We start from the raw sequence: 22,292 nt of genomic DNA, 5'->3' as shown, positions 1-22,292 counted from the left end.
CCACCCGCGCCGGTAAGGTGAAGTCTATAGACCACCCGCACCGGTAAGGTGAAGTCTAAAGACCACCCGCACCGGTAAGGTGAAGTCTAAAGACCACCCGCGCCGGTAAGGTGAAGTCTATAGACCACCCGCGCCGGTAAGGTGAAGTCTAAAGACCACCCACACTGGTAAGGTGAAGTCTATAGACCACCCGCACCGGTAAGGTGAAGTCTAAGACCACCCGCACCAGTAAGGTGAAGTCTAAGACCACCCGCACTGGTAAGTGCCCAACTGCATTTGACAGGACTGGCCCCAGGAGGCCATTTGACAGGACTGGCCAGGCCGATGGCGAGTGTCACGTGGGACGCCCTCTTAAAACCGGCTCACCGTCAACAAAACAAAACAAAACAAAATAAAAAGATTTCAGGAAATGAAATGCAAAACAGACAGAATTTACCTTATCTGGTTGTTTCGAAGTCATGAAAGTAGTGCGTCTGACAAACGTTTAGAGAAAATAAGAAAAACAATGGTTCAAAATTAACACAAAGCGAAATAATAATAAAATAATGAAGAAAAGAAGAAGGGTGGACAGCAGAATTTTTATAGAGAAGACAACAACCTGTTCCACGGACAGTACTTCATGGGAAACATTAAAGCACGTATGATCGCTCTTTGAGATACAGTATTACCACCCATGTGGCATTCGATATTGGCACAGTTTTATAGTGTTGAGTGATTTAGGATTCATTTTTTTCCTAGATGTTCAAAATGAAGCAGGCATCTTTTAGGGACGACAAGTAGTGAGAGCAATTCAGAAACGGATAAATGACAGCTTATCAAGGAGCCATGCAGTGTAGTCCATCCTGGATTTTTACATGGAAGACTGAAGACTGTAATCTAGGAGCATTTTCTGTGTGGTTTGCCTGATCAGTAACTACTTGTCAGAGGTGTTGCATAAATACTTTATAGAGATCCCAGACTATTTTCCTGCAGTGTGCTGCCGACAGGGAGCAGACAGTGGGGGGGTCAGGACGGGCCGCTGCTCAGGGTTCAGCTGCGTCACCTTTCTTTCGGGGGGATCCAGGGGTTTCCAGTTGTTTGCCTTGAGCTGGTGCAGTTCGTCAAACTTCAAGCTGATGTTCTCGATGGAGAGCTGCAGCATGTCCCAGAATCCCGCGAGGTCCTGCGATATGGGTCGTGGGTGGGCGTGGGGGTTCTGTAAACAGCAGCATGGAAACACATAGAATACATGTTACAATATTGCAGTACAATCAGAAAAATCACTCTGATACCTACTGTTTACCTTGCCTATAGTCATCTAAAAAGTGGTACCTTGGTATAGAGGAACGCTTTCACATGTAACCAAAGTAAAACGGATAAAGGCACAATAAAAGGTACTATTTTGAAAGTCTATTCCCCCACCTTAAACTACTGTAATCTTTAAATTCTGTTTATTGCGGAGAAATGAACAAATTGTTATAATACTTTATTCGAATGTTGCTGCATGATGGCTTAATAATCCCTTCATAACTTTTTTTTCACAAAATGCATACTGTACATAATGCTTTATAGGGACATGCACAAATGACAAAATGTGCATTACAGGTCATTACATTTGTTTTTGCATGATGTCATCTTGTGTCGCTGTAATTATGAAGCCATCATGCAGCAACATACAAATAAAGTTTAACCATGATAAAGTTAATCTCAACAATTTTTACCAAGTTTTCTTCACAGAGCTCCCTGAACTGCTGGAATTTCTGAGACATCAACAGCTGGGCACTCCCCACAGCACTCCGGATTTTCCCCAGGACTGAATCAAACAGACAGGGGTTAATAGTGCACGTTCACAGAATAAATGTCGTGAATTGTCATTTCATAGAAAAAGAGGGAGAAAAAGTATGCAGTACATGAAGTAAATTGCATTAAGACCAAACTCCTTTTCTTTTGTATCGTTGAGTGATTTCCTCCACATTATCAGTGACAAATTCTAGGGTGAAAACTAACAAAATACACTTCATCATTCTGTGTGCTGGGGTAATGACATTTCTGTCTGGGGAAGCAGACATCCTGCTTACAAAGAGTAATAAATTTTAGCCTTTCTACTACCAACTAAAAGACACACTTTTTGAACAATAAAGAGATGGTTAAGTTTTCCAAGCTGCTTTTCCACAGTCTTATTATTGGAAAATAATTTACAATAAGAATATACAATGAGACTCTCAACTGCACAAAAGTAATGTAATATTGGGAGCCAGCTCATTTTGTAATGCCACATTTTACACATAAGGACACGCCGGTCAATATCCTGTTTCTTTTTTTCCCCCCAAAAGAAGCTGACCGAAAGGAAAAAAAAATATTGTTGCAGACTATAGAAATCACAGCAGCAGGATGTGACATCGGCACACATCTCAGGCCGCAAAACGTAAACAGGACTTTTGTCAGTTGGACAGCGTGCAGCTCCTGAATGAGGAAGGACTGGATCGGTCAGACTGAGTGCCAGAATGGATGTCACAGTAGCTTTCCAGCAAGAATAAGGCCAACAAAACCCGTGTGCCAGCTACCTCGCCTGTGGCATTACAACCTTTCACAAACATAAAACAAGGCTGTTTGGGCTTGTTGCTGGCAAGGCGAAACTCCTGCTCCCCGCTCACGGCAGCAGCTTGATGTGTGTATAGAGCTGGTAAAAACAGTGATAGCTTACAGATCTGTTTCGAAATAGACTTCCTATAAATAGCCCCAGAACAGGAACAACAACAGTGATTAAACGTAGCCTGACTGTGGAGTTTGCTCATGTAGAAAACACATGTGGAGACTGAAGATGCTTTGAAGGTGAGAGGATGCCATCCGCACATCGAGAAGACGGGGGACAAGCGGGGTGGAACGATAAGAAATCACTGGCTCAATAAACTGGGTTTCATTATCAGGGGAGAGAAGAACATCCAGTAACGAGCCAAATTCCACTGTGTGGTGAACTAGATGACCCCCCGGAGCATAAGACGGGTTATGTCAGTACTAGACGGCTGGGACTTTCTTTTATTTTTAGAGAACAGACTGTTTAACTCATGCATTTTAAATAAAAGCTGCATTTGTGTTTTGGCAAATGCAAACACTGAAAGGAGCTGTTTCATTCATCATGTGTGCATATTAGAATTACGTTAATAGAGGATCAAGCCGAAGGAAAGCAAAATGTTTTCTACTGTTCAGCCTGGAACTAAGCTCTACGTTTCTCTTTGGAGCCCAGACAATGACACAGCTCCCCGCTCACACCTGTAAAAGTTTCTCACTCTTCTTCTGCTAGTTTGAGATCGTGACTTGCCTTCAGAGACAAAAACGTGTCAAGATCCAAATTTACAATAAACAGTACTTGGTAACAGAGGTTCGATTAGTGTTTTGTTACTGTGACCTTGCACCTCCTGGTTTCTTTATTCTGGATTTCTGGATTGGCGCAAGGAAATAAATGACATTTTGAAGAACTGTGGCATGTTAAAGTACTGATACTTGGTATTACACACAAGGTCATTTCTGAAGCAGGTTTACAATAAATCAGCTGCCAGCTCAGTCTGGTGCATTAGTTTAATATTTTGCTGTAAAAATGAAAGAGAATTAAACTCTAAGAATTAAACCATTTGTTCTCACAGACTAGAATAAGGTGGTTATGCTGTTGTCTAATTCTATATCTATCAAAATGCACTGATAACCTGTTAAAACATTAAGAATCAGCTTGCAATTCCTTTAACTTTCTTAAATACTGTACACATACATACAACTGCCAGCAGCAAATTCAAAAGGCTCATTAAGAGGAGCTGAGTGATGAAGACCAGTATTCAGTGTGCTCAGGGTACTATTATGTATCATGAAGACAGATGTTCATTCAACTAACACCCTGATAATAAAAATTCTTGGTATGCCTACTGAACTGCTGAATGAGGATAATAGAACAACAAAGCTTTGTGACTTTTCACCCAAAAATATATTTGCACGTTTGCCTGCATTACTGTGCAACACAGGGAGAGGCGGAGCTCACACTAGCAATCTGTAATTTCATTTGTGTGAAAAAGTTTGCTTGAATGGATATGTATTATTTTTCTGCATCTTTTTCACAGCTTACCCGCTCGCCATTAATAGTAAACAGCTCTTCAATACCTAAGGGCTCAAAGTAGCTTTAACGCCGCCTTTACATCTCCCAACACTCCCATCATGTATTTCTCTGTACGTCTGTATTTCGATTTCTTCCGGCTTAATGGCTGTGTCCTTAGACTTTAAAGATGAGCGGCCTACATTATGATCAGCTTCTTCACGATGACGGAGCAGAGATGAGTAACCGGGAAGACAAGGACCCTCTCTGCATCTCGGCATCAGCTGTCTCCCGACCGTCAACGGCACGGACCAGTACAACACCGCCCGGTTCACGTACTGTCGTCAGGCAGCTCGTTCTCCTGCTCGTCCTGCTCCATCTGCTGACACCAGCCTTCCATTCGGTCGGTCTCGGCCTGCAGCAGCTTCAGAAACCAGCGCCCATCCCTGTGGCACACGGACCTCTGCACCACCTCCATGGGGTCTTCGGTCACGCTGTCGATCCAGGGGTCCGGGGGCGGGAGGATGGAGGGGTCGAAGCCCACATCGAAGTCGTCATCCGCGGCGCAGGCGTGATAGTGGTTCCCCGAGCCCTGGATGCTGACCGTGGAAGTGCTGGCGTCGCGGGAGAACTGCCTGGACACCGAGCCGGAGGACGGCGCGTCGGTCTCTGGCGGTTCTGCCGAGCCGTACAAGACCTCGTGGGTATCCAGATCGGCCTGCACAGCCGTCGTCACGCTATTGGACCTCGTGAACCTTCGGAAGCTGCAAAACGCGGGCAAGCAGATATTACAGACAACCAATTACAAAAAGAAAATCAGTTTTAAGTCGGGATTCTGTTGTCCTAAAGCTGCGCAGCTTCAGGTGTTCCTTTGCAAACAGGATACTGAAGAGTTTCCCTTTAAACGAGGTAGCAGTAGTGTCTGCACGAAAAGTAAGTTTCTTGGGAACACAAAGCTTCACAGTTCTCCTTCATGAGTTATAAGGCCGTCTTTAAAAATACTAAATAATGAAGCCGATTTGAGGAACCTTCGTCCCTTTAACTATTGTTTTCTTGAATTAAGAAACTCAGTACTACAAACATCAGGGTAAAGAGGAAGTTTAAGATGTGTTTTTTTAGTTAAATACATTTTCAGTACCCTTTAAAAACCTACTAATAGCTTTAAAGTGCAGCAACTGACAGCTCAGCACTAACAAGAAAAGCTCAGGCACCATGTCCATTCTTACCACTCCTGCATTGATACAAATAACAATGCTTAACAAATCTCAACCATATAACATCGGATCACTCCACTCTGAGGGCACCTCGAAACCTGAGAGACTATTACCAAACCCATAGTTTGGAAAGTTAATTCTTCATCCAGCTGAAAAATATCTTTGTTCTTCTAAAAAGAAGGTGATTATTTAAATAACAAGATCTAAATTTAAATACAATATTTAGACATGAATCTCACAAACTGTAAAATGATGAGCAAAGAAGGTTCCGATTCTCCTTTGCACTCGTTTGAAGTGCTGTGAGTATATAAAGTTGAAGGTAATTAGAAAATAAAACAATGAACAAAATGAATGAGTGCATCCAGAAAACCCATTTCAAACCCAGGTTTTTGAGGATGCCTTTCAAGAGGGTGTGTTCAAATTTAGAAACATCTAATAATTCTCCACAGAAGACAGCACTCCGCCATCGGTACAACTGATGTGTGTTGTGTTAAAAAAGACAGTATTGACAGCAGCATTGAATCACTGAAATCTCTGAACTGCCTGGACTGGTCTCTGCCGATGATAGATCTCAATGGCAGAAGTGAGACGAGAAACTTAAGCAGAGCAAGATAATGTCAACAGAATGAAATCTTATCACTTTGCCAAAGGAGCTCTTGGCATTGTGGTATCTGCATCCTCCTGGGACAAATGGTTTATAATCCTTTAGCAAGTGAAGTGCTGCACATCCTCCTGCCTGCTCACCGCAGAATGATTTCATTCACCCAGATTTCACTGCCTCTTAGGAAACATGGACATGTATAAAAATACATTTGTAGATTTCACTTATTATGCTGTTTGTTTCCAATTTGTTTTCATTTACATTAAGAATCTGTAAAACGGCATATTTCTGACTTATGAAACAACACACAAGAGAATTTCAATAACTAGTTCAAGTAGGCAGCTGTGTCAGCATGTGGAGACTGTCTCACACCTGAAGAAGGCTCCACAGCCGAAACGTTGTGTTTCTTTTCTTCTCTTTTCAGCATGGAATAAACCTATTACTTGTTCCTTTTCAATAACTGGCACAATTTCCAGCTTCTGCTTGATGCTTTTTATCAGAAATATAAAACCTTAAATTTAGAAATACAATGCAACTAATAAGGAAGAAATGAGATGTCTCTGTTTACACTGTTTTTCGGTCAGACATTTTACATGACATTCCTAAGTGTAACTGAGCAGTACTGCTTTTAGAAACAAGCATGCATTAAATAGTGCTATAAATGTCCTATTAAAGTATGAATATATAATGACAGAAAAAATGATCATTTGTTTTTTCCCCTCTTTACTGTCAGTTATAATTCTATAATTGTGTTTTGCCGTGAAGCAATTTGTATTTATGATCAGGAGACTAATACGAATGACAAGTACAGTACAATGTCCTTTTTATTTTTGACTAATTTAATCCACATATTTGTTCTCATCAGAATAAAAACATACTCTTGTAAACATATGGGGACACATTCATTTTAAGTACATTTCAGAGTGTAAAAGTAATTAGTTGTATACTAATTGATAGGCTTTGCTGAGTTCTTGTCTGTTGTTGGGATGTTCTGGGTGAGATCTAAAACATTCAAAACCACGGTCTTCATCATGTAAAATGCACGCTTAAAGGATTGGACTGAACTTGGTAGGACTGGGTATATGATTTGGTTTATTGCCTTGCTGAGACGCCAGCCAATAAATATGGAAGCATTTTCCATAAATGAATACTTCTAAAATAAAAAGAATGAAACCGCATAAGTTTCATTACATGTATGTTAGGCACTTACAAACATACCAATATATGTGGTCATTATTACATATTACATATTAATATATTAAATATGATATAGTATATTGTATGGAATGTGTAATATAAAATATTCTGAAAGGTACTTTAGAAAATGTTAGAGAGAACATTCCAAAATAATAGAGCTCACATTCCCCTTTTGCACTTTTTCATATGAAATGCCAATACGCACATTCATACATATGACAAAAAAATGCCGCCTCTGAGTTTGGATGGACAAAAGCAATGGTTCCACAGCCAAAGGGGCTGTAATGACGGGAAATTTCCCCATCGGCCTTTATCAATCATGGCCTCCTAATAATCCCTGTCTATGAACTGGCTTCATTACTCTGCTCTCCTCCCCACTGAGAGCTGGTGTGTGGTGAGCGTTCTGGCGCACTATGGCTGCCGTCGCATCATCCAGGTGGGGCTGCACATTGGTGGTGGTGGAGGGGATCCCCATTACCTGTAAAGCGCTTTGAGTGGAGTGTCCAGAAAAAGCGCTATATAAGTGTAAGCAATTATTATTATTATTATTATTATATGACAAAAAAATGCTGCCTCTGAGTTTGGATGGACAAAAGCAATGGTTCCACAGCCAAAGGGGCTGTAATGATGGGAGTAAATCAAAGAGCTCGGAGAACAGGACTGTCGACACATGAAAGCCCTGGGACCTTCTGATCGACATGCAGGGACTGCCTGACCACCATCACCGACTGCCAACGAGCAGGAAGCAACCCTGATCACCCCAGGTCCTGTCCACCACATGAACACCCAACAACCCACAGTTGCCAACACTGATTACATTCACCAGCCGAGGCCGAGTGGGCACCCCAGAAATGGTTAAATACTGACTCCAGACCACTGGGCATCACAAGGCTGGGTGGTGGCAGTGTATGCATCGGCATGAAAGACAAACTCATGGATACTTGCAAAGGGCAGAGTCTACACCATCGGTCAGCTCCTTGCTCTGCTTGAACAAGAACTTCCCTGAACAGTTCGAATGAGAGACATTTTGAAGCCTGTCCTCTACTGCAGATTGCAACAGCATCAATGTCATCCCATGTAATTCCAAGAAGGTGGTGCTACTTCCGACATGGTAATGATGTCTCAATACTTTCTTCTTCAGTCTAGAAAATTACTGGATCTTGACTCCATCAAGCACCAGCTGAGGAGGCATGTATGTAAAAGCTAACCACCAAAACATCATTCATCTTTCTCCAGCACTGCAGACTGGATGAATGGCTATCCCTGTAGCCCATGTCCACTGCCTTTGCCTGTCTGTGAAAGATCATACTGTCTACATGTTTGTGTTCGAGCTAATGGTCGACAACATGAGTTGATCTCTTACGGATGTCTGTCAGACGTGTGACCATTCCACATGTTTTAGCTTCCTTTTAGAAACACATTTATAAATGATTCAATAAATACCGGCACTATGTATCCTCTTTTTTCTTATTTACGCTTCCATTTGATTTTATTTCTATGTGCAACATAATCGAAACGCTAAGTAAAACTGCTGACGCTATTTCATTCTGTGTACTAGCGAATGCAAAGGGAGGAGTCTGAGTTCAGTTTATGTAGCTGGTTTGGCGATGATGGTGATCAGGTGCAGCTGTGTGAGATTGAAATGCCGTTGTTATCCCTCCCCAACTTCAGTTAATAACTTCCATGTACTGTTTGTTTTATACCGAATTACAGTGTAAAGGCACTATTCTTGCCCTTTAGAACATCATAGATATAATAACATAAGACAGGTTCAAACAAAAGGAGGCCACTTGGCCACTTGGTACTTCATAGCTAATTGATCCAAGGATCACATCCAGCCATGTCCTGAAGGAAGCCAGGGGTATTAAGTGTAAGGATTTATGAAAACAAACAGCAAGAAGGCTGCTCGAACTGAACACACCCGAACATGACGTCCTGTAGTTTTTGGTGAACGTTTCCTGAAGTATTATCGCTTGAGATACAAACGTGTGTGCGGAAATATTGCATAAAACACACAAAGACGTATGTTATTAAACCAACACACACTTGAACGTTTACCTGCCTGAAAGGTGGCCCTGCCCTTTTGCAGGACGCTAGCACGTGCCTCCATGAATGACACATGAAAGGATGCCAATGACTGTGAAAAAAACTGTAGGCCACAGAGTTATGACTGAAGATGTCACATGGTCTCTGAACTGTTGTCATTACAATCACATCGGCTTCTTCAGAGATTTAACATTACCGGGCTCAGAAACCACAAAGACAGGATAAACGAGTATGAAGTACAATGCAGAGTCTGTTCTGCAGCGCCCTTCATGGTTGACACCGACTCTTCAATTTTTAACACTTGTTTCCTTTAAAACACTGGGCAAGTTCTCCTCCCGCATGATCAAACAGTCTGCTTTCACAAGTTAAAGAATAACTCGGCAGAACAGGTGGTGAGTAGGGGTGCCGCACTTTAATAATTTCAGGCTGCATTTTATCAGCCTCCTAACGACTTCCTGGATGGGATGTGTGTGCCAAGGTCACTATGTTGCTGAAGAAAACAAGCTTCAGAGAGATTTAACATTATCTGTGTTCACTGGTGTAAAGCTCATGTTACAGTCAGGTGGAGTCAATCAAACAGGATCATAAATCACACAGCTGAATGCCCAAGTTAGTTGAGACTGGAGAGAAAGTGGTGCACATTAGTCGAACCAAAAGAACTGCCACCCAGCCTTGAAAAAGATTTTTAGTATTTATTACTGGTGGTCTTGGCCAGCTTGGTTCTCAGTGGAAAATGTCTTTCGTTTCATAAGAAATTACATACAGTTAATCAGATTTCTGATGGAAACCAATGAAGTTGACCTAATTTGTTTTTGTAACTGAAACAAACAAATATTAAGCAACTGGTTCTGACACACCATGGTGACATGGAGAGATATCTTTATAGGGGAAATAAGAGACTGCTGCAGCACTCTGGTAACACTGACAGGATCCAGATGTGAGTACCTGACCTATGAACTTGCAAGCTAAAACAACTGGACTGCGAGTGAACAGACTATGAAAGCCCACACTCTTTGGTGTTATTGCATTTTAATTAACTGGGCTAGAAACGCATCTTCTGTCACGTGTGTTTGACAAACTAGTGTACCTTTGCAGGGCAGCACCAGAGACAAATATATCTGCATATTTATAAATCATTCATCATTGAATTCAAGACCAAAAAAATAATGCAAAAGTAACATGAGACATCAAAACAAATAGGTAGGCTGATAAGTGAATCATAATATTTAATATATAAATATTATATATTATATATAATTAATTATATATAATATATATTATATACCAACTAATTAGTGTTAATTAGTTGGTATTAAAGACCATAAGACTTTTATGTCCTTTATCTTAATGCAATAAGCACTGTTCAATTTAACATTAGGAGAAATACAAGTGCCAGAGATTCAAGAGAAAGCAAAACTGATTTTTTATATGCCTTGTAAACATAAGACAGAACTGTATGTACTAGAATCTTCCTTGTTCAAAAATATTTACTAAAAATGAACATATCTATGCTTAAATGATATATTTGATTTCTAGTACGACAGTTAAACTTTGAAGAATGTAGTTTTCTAAGTAGAGTATATATCAATTTGCCGCTAACTCATCCAATCATAATTATCCAAGACCATGGTGCAGATCTATTTAAACCAAAAACCTTTCTAAACACACCCAACAAACACGTAAAAAATCACATGAAACTTTTGATGGCCTTTTCCAGGTTTCAACACCAGCAATTAACAGAGGTAGTGTATCTACTACTCCTTATCCCTTTTTCTGATGTACATGTGTTTGTAATAATCGTAATAATTAGTGCCGTAGGCAACAAAAAGCCTATCACTCCAAATCTGTTTCTTCTTGCAAAAGAAAAGGATTTTATTAGGGGCTAATTTTAACGTATACAATTATTATTAATAACAGCATGCTAAGAACAGTTGTTCATTTAAGGAAATGGTACGCTGGAAAGTTCATGGCAGGTTGCCAATATTTTTTTTCCCCAGCAGCAAGAGGAAGCACTTTCAAAACCGTTTTTTAAGAGGACCTGAGCAAAACAGTCACACCTTAAAGATAACAGATGCTCAAGTAATTGCTTACGCTAACGTTTCACACCCTGCATGTTATCCAAGAAGAAACACTTTGCCTAAAATACTGCCTTCAAAAAGAAGTGGTTTGGTGAGGCTACTATACGCTTTCTGCTCTCCTGAAACCAAAAGGCTGCGGCCCTTTTCAATCATTGAAGTGATCTGCCCTACCCCACACCCCTACCTCCAAGACTGTTCAGCAAGTTAAATGATTACTTGGTGTCTGGTGTTGAGTTACAGTCAGATTTACTGTCAGGAGCACAAGAGGATTTCGAGATTCTCACTGTCTGGGAATCTCCTGCCAGGGTCCACACAGCCTCTGGTAAAAATGTTAAGACCTCCCAGGAACTGGTCTACTATTGCGAGACAATACAACTTTAAAGTCCCAGATAAACAGCAAGGACTCAGGCAGGGGTCAAACAGCACACACACAGTTAATGCCTAACTTGTTTATATTGGGCTGTCTTCTTCTAAGAGTGACCTGGCACAGATTTCCATGGCAGTGGCCTGGATCTTTGGCACTGAGAGTAATTACAGCTGCAACCTTGCAAGTCTTAACAACAATGAGAAACGGACCCCTTCACACTGTGGTGTAGGATATGCAGTTTTGCATGACGATTTTTGCTAACTGAAAGGTAAAGCCAGTTACAGGCACCTAAACCTAATTTTGAGGAGTCTTCAGAGTGTATTTAGCTGAAACTATCATCCACGCCACTTAACACTGTAACATTAAAGACAAAACCATTATGGAACAGTCGCTATCCTTCCCCATTGAATTTCTAGACTGATTTCTCTTGCATGGCGGCTTCCTAATTAGTTCACTAATCAGTGGCCGTGGAGTCTGGTGTGGGATTGTGAAAGAAAGGCGCGATTCAGTCGTCAAAGAATTACACCTTCCCGTCCGCAGCTTTTTATTGTTTACGTGATTATTCTCATAGACAATTCATTAGTTAAATCATTTATTACTCAGAATAATTGAGTTGGAATTCTCTGCTGTCTAGGCTTCAAGGGGATGAGGTCGCTCTTCCAGCACTCTCAGTGCCGCTCAGCCCCGATGAACGCTCTCTCCCCCTGCAGAAACGCCAGCGGTGATACGCATCGGCCTGCGAGGTCGAGGTGGCGGCAGCAGCATGAGACGCTTTCATCATGGGGGCACAAGCTTAAAGCCCTGGGATTCATAACCACAGAGACTCAGGACCTCGGTTTTACATCTCATCCGAAGGACGGCGCCTGTTTACAGTCTAGTGTCCCCGTCACTATACTGGGGCATTAGGACCCACATGGACCACAGGGTGAGCGCCCCCTGCCGGCCCCACTAACACCTCTTCTAGCAGCAGGCTTAGCTTTCCCCAGGAGTCTCCCATCCAGGTACTGACCGGGCTCACACCTGCTGAGGTTCAGTGGGCTGCCAGTGGTGAGCTGCACGGTGATAGGGCTGCTGGCCATAAATTGTACAAAGTACTGCAACGGGAGAATGCCCGAGCTTCCAACCGGCAGCACAGGCCAACTATCCTACACGCACTGAATATGACAGATGGCAGGGCAAGGAAGTTGGCTGAAAGCTTCCCGGACCAATGGCTGCAGCCCCAGATTCTCCTTTCTCCACTGGAAGCAGCTGCACTGCCGGTACACACTGGGTCACATCACACTCGGGCAGTGCCAGGGACTCTGACAGCACCTGCAACCACCTGCGTGTTGGCAGACAGCTAGCCCAGGCTGAAGGGAAACAGCTACATCTCTCTCAAATTTCATCAGTCCTAAGTGTCTGCCGACACATCTAAGCGACATTTAAGCCATAGCGTGAGTAACTAGAAGCTGGAAATATAAATGAAACTCATACCGTATTTAAAAATAACATTTGATATAAAGTCAGCATTTATATTTGCTGGCAAAAAATGGAAAATAAAAAAGCCTTTCAGTACTTTCGAATGCTACAGTGGTTATGTTATGGTTAAGCCTGTTCTGTGCCTGTTCTCTTAACTAACAGGTGGAGGTCAAATTCTAATCTCGCACTCCCGCAGTTGATGTGTTTTTCGTTTTTCCATGCTGCACACACATTCAGCTCTGCTCCAGCGAGAGGACGGCTGAGCCAGCGCGCTCTGAGCTCAGGGTTTGAAATCTGTGTTGGTGGTTTGGGGATTCTTTCGGGGGGAAGTAACAGGCCCGATCTCTGACAAGCACTGTCATTTCCTCAGCCAGGAGAGTTAAAGCCAAAGTATTCAGCACACTATCTCTTTAATTTCATTACAAACAAACAGTAACAAAACCCTCGGCGAACAGTCACAATGTTTGTTTTGAAATGGAATATTGAAACGATCGGTTCAGTCAGGTGTTGAGATCACTTAAGTGTTTTCTCCAAGAAGGAGTAATACCAAGTCTTTAATTTTCATTTACAGATTAAAAAAATATATGAAGTCAAATGCACCTTTAACAAACAAAACAATCTCCTACTTGATAAAAGGTCTTACTCACCATCTCTCCTCCTCAACTTGAATCCCCACGGACTGGAACTTATGTGAAACAGAATTTTCTTCCATATCAGGTGACTCATCAGGTCCATCAACCTGAGACAAAAAAAAGAAGGAAGCATTATTTTCCACAAACCGCTGTAAAATATTACCTGATCTTTTTACCCAATCTATTAGCTATTATTAAGATGAGCATAGAGATCACATGTACTAATGAAAAGCTCAAGACAGCTGGATTCCCATAATGTACAAAAGTCTGCTGTCCATAAGTTTGCTGAATTTAGAAAAAGTAGGTCTTGTTTTACTAAATTGTTCAATCAGGTTCAATCAATTATTCACAATTCTTGAAGGTATTCAGAAAATCCACCCCGTGAACTTCTTCAGTATCAACAGTGAAACAAACACAAACCCAAGGGTGGAAACTCAGCAAGTGCAAGTGCTGCTATTGTTGTTTTTGCATTAAAATTGAAAGAGAAGGAGAATTTGCATCAGCACCCAATGACCTGCTAGGGCATAGGTCAGGGGTCAGGGGTCATGTAGTAATGTGTACAATGCTTCTACCCTACTGCACTGCACATCCTTAACAGCTAACTGCACTGCCTCAGAACTCAATGCATCTCTGCACAAAACACTTTTTGCATGGCCTACCATGTTTTTTGCTGTCACCACCACATATGTATTATCTACAACGCATTTCTTGTTCCAGTTGTTACTATTTATTATGTACTGTTTTGTGATGCACTGTCTACATTGTGTGGTGTTGTCTGTTGTACTGTGTTGCCTGCACACTACCACCAGTGTGCTGCCCCACCTGGATGATACGACAGCAGCTGAAGTGCACCAGAACGCTCACCACACACCTGCTACCACTGCGGAGGACAACAGAGTGATGAAGCTAGTTTAGAGATGGGGATTATTAGGAGGCCATGATTGGTAAAGGCCAATGGCAAATTTGGCCAGGACGCCGGGGTTACAGCCCTACTCTTTTCGAGAAACACCCTGGGATTTTTAATGACCACAGAGAGTCAGGACCTCGGTTTTACGTCTCAACCAAAGGACAGTATAGTGTCCCCGTCACTATACTGGGGCATTAGGACCCACACAGACCGCAGGGTGAGCGCCCCCTGCTGGCCCCACGAACACCTCTTCCAGCAGCAGCCTTAGTTTTTCCCAGGAGGTCTCCCATCCAGGTACTGACCAGGCTCACACCTGCTGAGCTCCAGTGGGCTGCCGGGCGACGAGCTGCAGGGCGATCCGGCAAATAAACTCCTCTCCTCACCTACGCTACTCCTCCGCTGCACAGCCGCTGAGAGGGAGCCACAGTCGGGTACCGGCGTACCTTCCTCCGAGGAGCGCCGTACCTGTATCCCAATGGATAAGCACTTGCTCTTGCGCAGCAGGTCTTTCTTGCTGTCCCCGGGGGCCGGCACCAGCGCGGAGGCGGAGGCGAGGGCGATGGTGCTGCTGCTGACGTGCTGGCTGGCCGGGCCATGGATCTGGGCGTTGGCGGCCTCAATGGCGGCCGTCAGGGCCTTCATGCTGTCGATGCTCTCCGTGGAGTTGCTGAGGCCCGACTGGCTGGTGATGTCCCCCCGCTGGCCCTGGCCGTCCATGTAGGCGTCCTGGGCCGACTCGGTGCTGCTCTGCGCCGTGATGGAGATGAAGGGCTTGGTGGCGGTCCTGGGGGGGACGGGCGGGGGCGTCTTCTTGTAGGTGGTGATGCATGACGACACTGGAGAGAGGACAGACGTGGCAGGGGAGTCACAGCCAGCCCCGTGCCACCGAGACCATGCAGAAGAAAGCAAGTACCCTCTTCTCCAGGACAGGCAACGGTTGGCAGCAGGGATTTTTTTCCCCATCTCGAAGAACGCTTTACTACGACACCGCCATCGAACCTGGAGGGGCTGTCAGTTTAGGGAATAAACAAGCTGATACTTGTCTGCTCTGTAACCATACGAATCATCCTCTGTTGTTTCTATGGCGTGAAAACAAGTCAGCAGTTTACAGCAGGTAGCATCAATAGAGATCATGATATCTGAAAGCTATATGAAAAAGCTCAAAGGCAATACTGTACCAGAGGAACTGTACATTGCAATAAATCCACGTTTCAAAGTGCTGACATCAAGGAAGATTTCACCATTTTGATTTCTAATCGTATGCAGCAAGTAAAGGCGTGACACATAGTTTCAATAAAAGAGTAAACAGCTGATTTGGTTATTGAACTACATACGCAATAATACAGTACAGAGGACAGGATGCTTAACTTAACTTTAGAGCATCTTACATTTCATAGCAAGCAGCTGTGAAGTCTTTGTCACAGTTTCAGAGTGATGGAGATATTTTAAAACCTCTCCGTTATAACCCCTCAGAATAGCATTTGGAAATATGCTTATTCAATTTTGCACACACTTTGTGGCTCTGAAATCTTTGCAGTGTACAATTGCTAGAATTGTAACTTGTAGTTCTTAATATTGGAATTAAACAATTTAATTTTAAAAATATTTCCACTCTTTAAAAAATCTAGATAAAAAACACTTTTTTGACGTTAATCTTTTTTTCTTCAAATACTTTGTTCATGGTGAGGAAAACATGAAAAGAGCTCAAGACATGATTTTCACAGTCTACACTATCAAGACATTAAAACACTAAGACTGCTTTCACATTTAGAGTGTCTCTAGTCTCCCATCAAGATGCTCTACACCTCACATTAGCTCTCATTGTGGAGGAGAATAGAGTGATGAAGCCAGTTCAGAGATGGGGATTATAAGGAGGCCATGATAGGCAAAGGCCAATAGGAAATTTGGTCAGAACAATGGAGTAACACCCCTACTCTTCTCAAAAAAGCCCTGGGATTTTTAATGACCACAGAGAGTCAGGACTTCGGTTTTACATCTCACCTTTAGGACGGCACCTTTTTTACAGTACAGTGTCCCCATCACTATACTGGGGCATTAGGACCCACACAGACTGCAGCGTGAGCACCCCCTACTGGTCCCACTAACACTTCTTCCAGCAGCAGCCTTAGTTTTTTCCCAGGAGGTCTCCCATCCAGGTACTGACCAGGCTCACACCTGCTGAGCTCCAATGGAGCTGCCAGATGTGAGTTGCAGGATGATATAGTTCCTGGCTACGTATACCAAATGTATACCAAAATCATTTCAATATGACACAGAAGCCTTCTAAGAATAATATTTAGTTGTTTATGCTAAGACTTTTTTTAACTTTAGGGTTTTCCAACCCTCGGCCTAAATGTAGCAATGTTAGATCTTCACATTTGGGGAGGAAAACTGCAATGTCTTCTCTTTCTAGCACAGACCACAGATAAATTACACTGACCCAAGGGAGGGAAATTAGCTACAGGATGCCTGTGAACTCACTGACTTACTGGGGATCTGGAGCAAAGAATTTCAAGTATGAGTCAGACCAAATATTGTCCATATTATCACTCAGTGAAAATTTGAGGTTACCTTTTAGGGTACAAATTGCTCTGTAATTGCTACAGAAATATTTTGAACTGAAAAATTAGTCTACTAACAAAGTTAACATGAGCTACACAATGCTAAGAATGATAAAATATAGAAAGTTTTTAAATCATTCTTAAAAAACATCAAGGAGGCTACAAGAATATGCAGTTTAATCTCTGAAAGTTTCATATAAAATACTAAAAACTTATAAACATGAACAAAAATTGTAGTTGTTGACCAGCATAACTTTAATATATTTTTAGAAATTTTCAATGGAAAATAAGCTAGAATAATACTGACTATTGCAAAAAATAATGTTATTGTCACTTCAATGTTAATGGTATACAGTATATATACGAGTGACAGTAATAAAAAGGCAGTATGTTCCTTAAAATTAGGATAGTGTCCCCGTCACTATACTCTTTGGAAGAGGCTTTTTTTTTCATCTAGAACTCTCTCTTTTTTTTTGTTAAATGGAAAACTTCAAAGGCTGGCAATGTTTTATAAAGTTAATGGACAGTTTAGAGTTGGTGTTCCAGGCCTATAGGGCCTTTCTGTCTCAGGGCTGTGAGAGGTCCACGAAAGAATCTAGTTAATAAGAAACCAGCTGCCTGAAGCAGACAAAACAAAACCCAAGAGCTGCAGAGCTGTGTGGGCTTCTCCTTCATTTCCTGGTCCAAGAGTGCAGACACACAGCTGCACCGGCAGGTTATCACAGGTCCTGGCACTTGTTAGGGCTGGGGAGGAGGGGTGGCTCAATTCTGATCTCCTGATGGCTGAGCACACATCACAAAGCTCTCTGAGTCTGGTCATGCAAACCGAGCCTTGCCGGCTTTCTTCAGGGCTGGAAACAATTCAAGCTGCCACTCCTGTCTCAGATTACAACAGCAGAACATGGGTTAGTGAAGAGGAAGCCTTTTCACTGATCTTCTGCAGTGCCAGAAAGAAGCAAGTAATCGCTGCTTTTGTTTGAATTACTTACAGTACGTACATCCATAGAAATCTAGAATCACTGACTGTCCCCTTTCTACCCCCCCTCTTTGGAAATCTCAAGTGTTCACAACTTTGTCATAACCCTGTACCTGTACAGATGGGATAGAGACCACGCAGACTATTATCCAATACATAGACTGGCAGCGTCTCCCACGTCTTTATTCACACTGTGAGCTTCACACGATCCAGAGTTAGCAGCAATTAGAGATGAGATATTTCTCTCACTGACAGCAATGCAAACTGGAGATGACAGTGAGAGAAGAGGTTTTTAGTCCAGTTGGGCTTTGACGTATGTAGAATCTGGTTGACAACCAATAAAAGACGTAGCCTTTACTTAAACTAGCATTTTTCTGGTCAGGGGGCTGACTTGGAATCTTGATCAATACTTTTTACTGGCTGAGCAATTCTGCATGGCTTGGCACCTCAGGACCAGTCTGAACTATTATCTTCCTACTCTCCACCTTGCACCCTTCATTCGCCCGACTCTGGTCTTCCCTCTCCCCCAAGATCTTCTACATTCTGGGGGTGACAGGGTCTTCTCCTGCTGCGCTCCAGAGCTGTCAGAGAGTCCCCTTTCCTGAGCCAAAAAACTTATTCTTCAAAAGGGCTTTTATTTAACTGGTGTCTGTGTCTGCACCTTTGCATCTTCCACCACACTCAAAAACCTTGTATTTTATTGTACTCTTTTATATTTTTTTAATCATTTTTGTTTTTGTTTCTAACTGTAAAGTGCTTTGAGAAACTACTTTTAAAGGTGCTATACACAATCACACATGCTATACATGTTTATTTTTTATCACCACCACCATCATCATCATATTATTATAATTTTATCAAATCATTTTTTATTAAAAAGAGACTCTGTAAATTAATCATAATTCCACAAATGAAAGCAACCAGAATGTAAAGACTTTCAATTATTTAAATAGGAAGATAATTCAAATTATGCATCTTAAAACATCCTTTGGGATGAAAAGTGTTGTATAACTGAAATTAATTATTACTGAGAACTACTAGTACTCAAGTAGTGGAATTTCATACATACGATTTAAAATGAATGAATGTTCTAGGGTTGAACAGTAATTCTAAGGGAATTACAAACTTACTTTTCATGGTTTCTTTTCTTTAACATAGACCTGTTCTAGGTAATGGAAAAATCTTACACTGTACACATGCAAGAAGTTCCTTTTTATTTAATTTTGTAAAAAAAATTATACAAAACATACCTAGAAGGTACCTTTGACTATACTCAACTCCCAACCAGAACAAACAAAGATAACAAGTGACACTGATGCCTCTTCTAAGTGAATGTCAGCAGTAATAAAAACCACAAGGAAACCCTTAAACAAAAAACTTTCTGATCTTCTCATTTATACAGAAGGCTTATATTAATTTTTCAGTAGGGGGTCTTGATTTTAATAATAATAATAATAATAATTGCTTACACTTATATAGCGCTTTTCTGGACACTCCACTCAAAGCGCTTTACAGGTAATGGGGACTCCCCTCCACCACCACCAATGTGCAGCATCCACCTGGATGATGCGACGGCAGCCATAGTGCGCCAGAACGCTCACCACACATCAGCTATCAGTGGGGAGGAGAGCAGAGTAATGTAGCCAATTCATAGAGGGGGATTATTAGGAGGCCATGATTAGTAAGGGCCAATTGGAAATTTTGGCCAGGACACCGGGGTACACCCCTACTCTTTTCGAGAAGCGCCCTGGGATTTTTAATGACCACAGAGAGTCAGGACCTCGGTTTTACGTCTCATCCGAAGGACGGCGCCTGTTTACAGTATAGTGTCCCCATCACTATACTGGGGCATTAGGACCCACATGGACCACAGGGTGAGCGCCCCCTGCTGGCCCCACTAACACCTCTTCCAGCAGCAACCTTAGTCTTTCCCAGGAGGTCTCCCATCCAGGTACTGACCAGGCTCACACCTGCTTAGCTTCAGTGGGTTATTTGAATCTGGCTTGGCTTTTGAAAATGTATTGGATTTGTAAATGTATTCCCCAAGACTGAGCTGTGAGGCACCCACTGTGTTGCTCATGTTTGTCAGACAAACAGACCTTGGATTAATTTACTATTTAACTTCTCAAATCTGTCATCTCTCTGCAGCCGGGGTGTTTCAGAAACATCGATAGTGTTTTGTCAACGTGATAAAGATTTACTATAAACAATAAAAACCCAAAATGAAAACTTCACTGTGCGTTTTTTTAAAATAAAAACTGGAATCAGAAAGAGGGGAAATCGTGCAATAGTTTGTCAACAGAGTAAAACATTCTGCATCTTGAACATCCAGCACATCCTCCCCTCCCATGGAAATCATAAGTCAATATTTGTAAATGCAGAAAAGAAAAAAAAACACAACAAATGTTACACCAGCCACAACTGACAACTTTGCTTCTAAGGTGCACACAATTAGAATAGCCTGGCTCCTGTTCCAGCCTGAGTGACTCAAGGACATATTGTTTTCACGTTACAGGAAGCGATCAGAGAAGTAGGAACGTGACACTGGAACTCCAAGTGTCATTAAGCAGATGCAAACCAATCAGTGTCCAACTGAGATAATTCCAGTGAACATTTTGCTCCCATTTTACCTCTTTCCTTTTATCTTGAGGGTGTTTGAGCTACACATTGTCTTAGAATCCCTTACTCGCATGCCTTCTGTCTACTCATCCATCACAACCTTCGTTTTCTCCCAGAAACCTATTTTAAAAGCACATATTGTTCAATTTGTTTGGATTGAGTTTCTATTTCGTTCTATTTGGCAGTTTTTCATATTACAGTTCCAACGCAGTTTATAAAAAATGCTCCAGCCTTGAGAGCAGAAGCATGTTTTATGCCTTGTTTGTGCTTTGGCCCAGAAGAGGCAATGAGGGACAGCTCCTCTGACTGGTGCTCAGGACTTGCTTTCTTTGATGAATGGTTCAAAAACCCCAACAAGGGTGTGTGAAAAGCACTGCTCTTCAGGATGATCCCATCCCCCAGGCCTTGCAGAGTGTCAAAGACACCCCTTCCCCCAGAAATTCATTCAACATGCCACTTATTCAGTCCAAATGGGGGAATGATGCCTACTGCTTCCTCTATTTCCATTTAGCGGAAACATTTGTTGAAAGCAACCCTTAAGCAGATCCAGTCTTAGGTCACAGTTCTACTAAAAACAGCAGCGAAGTTAAAGGCTCTCACCACTTTAAAAAGTTTCAAAAACTACAAAGAGACCACAGCTCACCCACATAGAGCTCTGTGAATCTGATTTCATTTCGCACATGGGGTCTCCTAACACATGTGTAGAAAGGCAAGAAACCTCGAAGGTGGATGAAAAACAGCTTTTGTACTTTCTCCCTCGTTTACAATTCAGCTTAAACGGACTGACAGAGTGACAGCCGAATCTGGCCGCACTTTAGTGAAGCACTAAACGGCGAGGAAGGAGAATTACAGTTTGTGTGGTTTCTGGCTCTGTGCTCCCCCTGCCTGTCTGTTTGCTGTTTGCGCCTGTTGTTACCATCCAGTCAGCTAAAATGCTTTGTACTGCTGTCTCCACAGCAACGCCTGCACCATTAAAAATCTACCCTCTACAGTGAAGTTAATTTAATTATGGCGCGGACCGTTCTTAGAGTAAATGAAAAAAGTAAACAGACTGCTATCTCTCGCATGCACCGGTAGAATTTATTCAAACAAAGCAGGGATGAAGTGAGACCGGTGTAATGAGGCTTGGGGGCATGAGTAATTAGAGCTTGTGTTAGACGTGAGCGTGTGCACTTACTGTTTGTCTTCTGCAAGCAAAAATCTGAACGCTCTCCCTTCTGAATCACAGCCTGCTGACTACCTCTGAAGATCCGATGCAACAGTCTCCCCCAGAGCTCAACATACGAGACACACTGAACTGCTATCCCCTTGCAAACAATCTGTACATGTAAACGTGAATAGAACTGCCAAAAAAACACAATAACAATCGTTATTGTTATATAAAGGTGATCTTTAAAAAAGAGGAAATTTTTTGAGGCTAGGTTAAAAAATAATGTCATCTACTTCTCATGAAATATTTGAACAAAAAAATTCTAGCATGGACTGGGAAAAGCTGTTCTCTCAGTGACAATTTTTTGCTTTGCTACAGGGCATAACCTGATAGAAACGAGAACGTTGCACTTTCATCAATTGTGTCTCA

At 42.1% G+C, this 22,292-nt stretch overlaps 1 protein-coding gene across 6 annotated transcripts in view; it reads right to left on the bottom strand.

Annotated features, from left to right (window-relative positions):
* Positions 1 to 22,292, bottom strand: part of dlgap1a (discs, large (Drosophila) homolog-associated protein 1a) — a 245,718-nt gene that overhangs the window by 4,271 nt on the left and 219,155 nt on the right. For 5 of the 6 annotated variants that reach the window (XM_088642177.1, XM_088642181.1, XM_088642180.1 and 2 more), the window contains 5 exons: positions 15,023 to 15,393; positions 13,666 to 13,757; positions 4,397 to 4,821; positions 1,701 to 1,792; positions 1,043 to 1,195 (listed from right to left, as the gene is read on the bottom strand). In XM_088642177.1, coding sequence (XP_088498303.1) covers positions 1,043 to 1,195; positions 1,701 to 1,792; positions 4,397 to 4,821; positions 13,666 to 13,757; positions 15,023 to 15,393 — 1,133 coding nt within the window. Of the gene's footprint in view, positions 1 to 436; positions 474 to 1,042; positions 1,196 to 1,700; positions 1,793 to 4,396; positions 4,822 to 13,665; positions 13,758 to 15,022; positions 15,394 to 22,292 lie in introns of all 6 variants that reach the window. The other variant, XM_088642182.1, reaches the window with a different exon arrangement.

The sequence above is a fragment of the Lepisosteus platostomus genome, chromosome 8 (assembly GCF_059453375.1).
Source record: "Lepisosteus platostomus isolate fLepPlt1 chromosome 8, fLepPlt1.hap1, whole genome shotgun sequence".
NCBI classification, from domain to species: domain Eukaryota; kingdom Metazoa; phylum Chordata; class Actinopteri; order Semionotiformes; family Lepisosteidae; genus Lepisosteus; species Lepisosteus platostomus.
Note: the sequence above shows the minus strand (reverse complement) of the source record. Positions and strands in the feature narration are given on the sequence as shown.